General features: G+C 40.6%; 1 protein-coding gene across 1 annotated transcript in view; it reads left to right on the forward strand.

Annotated features, from left to right (window-relative positions):
• Positions 1–5,535, forward strand: part of OAT (ornithine aminotransferase) — a 24,704-nt gene that overhangs the window by 14,506 nt on the left and 4,663 nt on the right. Inside the window, exons 6-9 of the mRNA XM_012642372.1 lie at positions 2,639–2,766; positions 3,372–3,494; positions 3,820–3,948; positions 4,811–4,955. Coding sequence (XP_012497826.1) covers positions 2,639–2,766; positions 3,372–3,494; positions 3,820–3,948; positions 4,811–4,955 — 525 coding nt within the window. The remainder of the gene's footprint in view (positions 1–2,638; positions 2,767–3,371; positions 3,495–3,819; positions 3,949–4,810; positions 4,956–5,535) is intronic.

A 5,535-nucleotide genomic window follows, 5' to 3' on the forward strand; every position in this document is an offset into this window, starting at 1 on the left:
GATTTTTCTTTCTTAACTCCGTACTCTTATCTCCCTGTAATGAGTGACTCTATGGTTGGATTTCTCATCTGCTTATCAGATTTTTTCCCATAGCAGTTTTCTAGGTAATTAGATAGTCTGGTTTGCTGGTAGAGGGTTTTAGTTAGGTGTTAGGATTGGGTGAAGTTAGAGTGGGGCCATGTCCTAGGATATGAGGTTTGAGTCTTGCTATCAGATGTGCTGTTGTGCCATGTTCTTCTTAGAGGTACTGGCAAGAGGAGGCCTGGCATTGCCTTTGTTATACTTCTGGACTAGTTGAGAGGAATAATTTGAATTCTGGTTAAGGAGACTAATAGTTAATCAGGAAGATGTAATCTGACTTTTGTATTGTTTATATTCAAATGATAGGTTCTGACCTTTTTTTTTTAAGCTTTAATTTTTATTTTGATTGATTGAGATAGATAGAGTCTTGCTCTGTTGCCCTGGGTAGAGTACAGTGATGTCATTGTAGCTCACTACAACCTCAAACTCCTGGGCTCAAGCAATCCTCTTGCCTCAGTCTCCGGAGTAGCTGGGACTACAGGCACGTGCCTTGATGCCCAGCTAATTTTTCTATTTTTAGTAGAGACGGGGTCTTGCTTATTGCTCAGGCTGGTCTCGAATTCCTAACCTCAAGCAGTCCTCCCACCGTGGCCTCCCAGAGTGTTAGGATTACAGGCGTGAGCCACCGCACCCAGCCTTAAGCTTTAGTTTTTAAAAAAAATTAAAAAAAAAAGTTTTTGGTAAAGAAGGGGGGATCTCTCCCTATGTTGACCAGGCTGGTCTGGGACTCCTGGCCTGGGGCCACGAGTCAAGCCTATAATCCCAGCACTTTAGAAGGCCAAGGCAGGAGGATCGCTTGAGGCCAGGAGTTCAAGACCAGCCTGGGTAACATAGGGAGACCCTGTTTATACAAAAAATAAAAATCAAAAAAGATTTAAAAAAATAACATGGAAAAAACCCAAAGTATGCATAAATTTGTGACTGTACATGGTCAAAGTTCATTCTTGTGATAGTTGAAATCATTAAATATTCTGCCTTGTAAATGGATGCAGCAAAAATAAAAAACCCAAAATACAACAGAAACCCCTCTCCAAAGTATGCATAAATTTGTGAGTGTACATGGTCAAAGTTCATTCTTGTGATAGTTGAAATCATTAAATATTCTGCCTTGTAAATGGATGCAGTTAAATTATAAACCCCTTAGTATAATAGAATCCAGAGTTCACTTGATGGCGAGATGTTTTTGAGATGACAGATTAGTATTCCTCAAGAAGAAATTTTTGCACAGCTCTGTAACTTGCCATTTTAAAATCTTGTGCCTTATTTGTAGGACAACATAACTGTTTCTTGCAAACAAAAATGCTATTTCTGGTGATTTTCGTTCTTATAGACTGTGTTTAGTCTCTTTCATAATAGCAAAGGGTGCAAACATGGTATCACCCGAGTATTGAAAGAAGCTGGTGAGCAAATGGGGTAGAGAGACAGAGGAAAACGATCCCCAAATGGAAGCCCCTCATACCTGCAGGGTGGGCTACAGAGGATGAGATTCCTAGGTGGGGGAGAGCAAATAGGCTCATGGTCTAATCAGTGCCTTTTTCTTAAGCAAGCCTAGTCAAATCAACATGCTATTGTTTGTGGAAGAGTAAAAGACGGATTACTCCTAGGTAAGAGATGTAGGTGAAAGAGGCTTTGCAAAGATAGTATTTAGAAATGCCACGAAGCCAAAAATATAATAATCCAGCATTGAGTTAATTGAGTTGCTGCCGGCAGAGATGGTGAGAAGATATAAAAACATTCCTAATTTGGGTGAACCCCCAGCCCCTCTGTTATTCTACATTGTTTCTTTCCTTCTTGAATTTAACCCAATCTGAAATTCTCTAGCTCACTTGCTCTACTGGTTTATGGTAGGTGTTTCTTCCCTACTGGAAGGGAAGCTCCCTGAGCGCAGGGAGCTTGCCAGTTGTGGTCACTGTTCATCCCCAACACCTGGAATAGCACCTGACATAGTAGGTCCTCAGTCATCTTTATTAATGGATAAAATCCGTTAATCTGAAGAAAGGCAGATGTCTCATTTAGCATTATAGAGAATTATAATATTAATGAAGGCAAAATAGAATGTGTTTGCCTGAGGCTCTTTTCTCCAGATGAAATTGAAAATGTATTCTGTAGTTAGCTTGCAGTGTTGGATTTTTAAAAGGAAAACTGCTAGATTGTCTATGATACTGTCTTTCTCATACCATATCATAAATGCACGTTCTCTAGAAAACATGGATTGAACACCTCAGTTCTTAGGGTTTGGTACTGAGTTGAAAGAAAAGTAAGTTGTCTATCCTCAGGGGCTATATATTCCAATCAAGAGGCTCAGTAGAGAAGTTCCTAACATTAACATAGCTATTGCAAGGCCAGACCTAGTGGTCTTATGTCATATGAACCATTAGGAACCATGGTGTCTAATAGCAGATTTTTTTTTAACAATGGTAAACTCACTGACGGTTTGCTAAAGCAAACCCTTGATTTATTTTTTTTAGTCAAACTTCCCATGGTATTTTGGGGGGCACAGTGCTTATCGAATTTGGGGATGTCTTTGAAATAATCACTGTTTGTTTCTCCTTTCTAGCTGGAAACTTTTGGGGTAGGACTTTGTCTGCTATCTCCAGTTCCACGGACCCAACCAGTTATGATGGTTTTGGACCATTTATGCCAGGATTTGAAATCATTCCATATAATGATCTGTCTGCACTGGAGGTACTTCACTAGTATCATGGTACTTAGCTCATAGTAAATAGAAGTTAAACCTGTTAAGTATATGGATTAAAAATACATTACATAACAGTAATGAAAATTTATCTCATTTAGCTTGGGCCAAGATTTCAGACTTGTTTTTAGTAATGGTCAGTTAGTTTCCAACACAGGAAAAACTGGGTTCTGTGATGTAATCCTTACAAATGACCCAACCACTTTGGATTTCTATCCTTCATAACAATTAACTTAGGTATTACCTGTTTAATTACTAGGTAAAATTTCTATTTTCAGTTAGATTTTTAAAATTATGAAATGGAAAACTTTTGTAAGAAAGCCTTAAAATGGCTTTAAAAGGCCATTTACTTTAAGTTTTATTTATAGTACATTTATGTATTAGGAAATATAGGTAGGTGTAACTTAAAGCTGAAGTATTTGGAGCTTCTGTTAATTTAATGTCACTGAAAAATATATACTTATGAAGTCAGAATATAAGTTAGTGCAAAAACTTGATTTGCATACTTAACAGGGAAATATGTAGAGTATATGATTTCAGATTTCCAAATATGGTAGAAAGGAAGTTACTAAAACTTATTCCTCTTTCTTTGTAGCGTGCTCTTCAGGACCCAAATGTTGCCGCGTTTATGGTGGAGCCAATTCAGGGCGAAGCGGGTGTTGTTGTTCCGGATCCCGGCTACCTCGTGGGAGTGCGAGAGCTCTGCACCAGGCACCAGGTTGTCCATGTTAACTGTTGGTGATGAGGCCAAAGCAGCTCCTAACTGCCCTCATCTGTTTGAATTCCGCTGATAGGATAAATGCAAAGATTAAATCACGCTTCTACTAGAGGGAGATGATGTTCTAAGAGCTAAAGAACTTTTTAGTGCTTAGAAACCTGCATAGCAGCTGACTTTTTCCTGTCTCTGGAGCACTGGCCATAGCCTAGACTCTGGGCATACCCTAGCTCTAACAGGACAGGGGTTGTGGGGAGAAATAAAGATTGCTATGTTCTTCGTAGAAACAAAAATGCTAATTAATATTGTTACATTTTTTTCCCAATAGGTTCTGTTTATTGCTGATGAAATACAGACAGGATTGGCCAGAACTGGCAGATGGCTGGCAGTGGATCATGAAAACGTCAGACCTGATATAGTCCTTCTTGGAAAGGCCCTTTCTGGGGGCTTATACCCTGTAAGGCTAATGTCCAGCCTCTCTGTTCCCTGCTCTGGTGAAATATACCCCTAACGTATTTTGACATTAATCGATTGTGACAATGATGCTTTTCAGATGGTTTGATTTTTCCAAGTGTGCTGTAGGTCACCTGGAATAAAACATCTGTAATAAAAACATTTTAGGATTCCAGTGTGTGACCCACTGGTTAATTTTGACGAAAGAATTGAGTATGCCTTGGAATTTGCTATGGCATTTGATTTGGGTGGGAGCATTTTACCTCAAAGGACTCCCATAGACGCCTATCCTTTTTTCCACTGTTCAGAAACATGGCATTACTGATTGTTTAAAACCATGACTGATGAACACAGAGATTGAAAAAACTGATGTTTTATTCTTTTCTTGAGTTTGCTCTTCAGAGTCAATGATTGGTATTGGATTATAGGGCCCTCAAGCATAGACATTTTTGTTGAATAGACTGAACTTTTGCTGCAGAAAGTGCTCAACTCTTTTCTAAGCATTTGCTTTTGTTTAAAATTTTTTTTTCTCCTTCCTCTCTCCCTCAACTCCCTGCCCTGCCCATCACCTAGGTGAGTGTTGCCCCCTGTTTTCTACGCATTTAAACAAAGCATTTCGCCTTGAAATTGGAAGGGATTGTAAATTGTATCATCACAGAAATAACTTTTCTCTTTTAGTTCAAAATTGTACTGTGTGCCATTGGAGTGTGCCTGATGTATTTCTTAGGCTGTTACTTGTAGTTAGGATGGGAGACATGAGCTCTTGTTTATTGGAGCAGCTTCACATCAATGTTTGTGTTTCTCGTGTGCTCTGAATAAGAACGCTTAGTGCTGAGAAATGACGTGGTCAATTCGCTGTCTTTCAGGTGTCTGCGGTGTTGTGTGATGATGAAATAATGCTGACCATCAAGCCAGGGGAGCACGGGTCGACATACGGCGGCAACCCCCTCGGCAGCCGGGTGGCCATTGCAGCCCTTGAGGTAAACGCTGGCACAGCCATCCGGTATCTGTTTCTTTAAGTAGTGTTGAAGCGATTTTTAATTTGGACCTACCGGTATAAGAAGGAATTTAATAAGATCGCCAAATATTAGAGAACATGAAGGAGAAGGGAAAGATTCCAGGATCAAGACTTTCTCAAAAAGTAATTCAGCTTTCAGTGAAGAAGATGCAGTTGCAGGCGTAGTGGGGCCGCGGGCCCCTGCTCGGTATTTACTCACCGCTGCTCGCCCTCGCTGAGGAGCAAGTCAGGCAGGAGGCTGCACTGCAGCCGTGGCTTTACAGATGCCGGGAACACACCATGGAGCCAGAGGTGACAATTCAGCAAATTAGAATTACCCTAACCCCTCGCAGCGTAAAATCCCCAGAGAAGGTGTGTGTCGACTTGATCAGAGACGCAAAGGAGAAGAATCTGAAAGTAAAGGACCAGTTCGGATGGCTGCCAAAACCTTGAGACTCACGACACAAAAAACTCATTGTGGTGAAGGCGCTAAGACTTGGGACTGCTTCCGGCTGAGACTCCACGGAGTGGAAGCGAGTCATTGACTCTCACAGTCCTTCCGAGGTTGTTAGGCAGATTACTTCCATCAGTTTT

Source organism: Propithecus coquereli, unplaced genomic scaffold (assembly GCF_000956105.1).
Source record: "Propithecus coquereli isolate 6110/MARCELLA unplaced genomic scaffold, Pcoq_1.0 Scaffold179, whole genome shotgun sequence".
In the NCBI taxonomy this organism is placed as follows: Eukaryota; Metazoa; Chordata; class Mammalia; order Primates; family Indriidae; genus Propithecus; species Propithecus coquereli.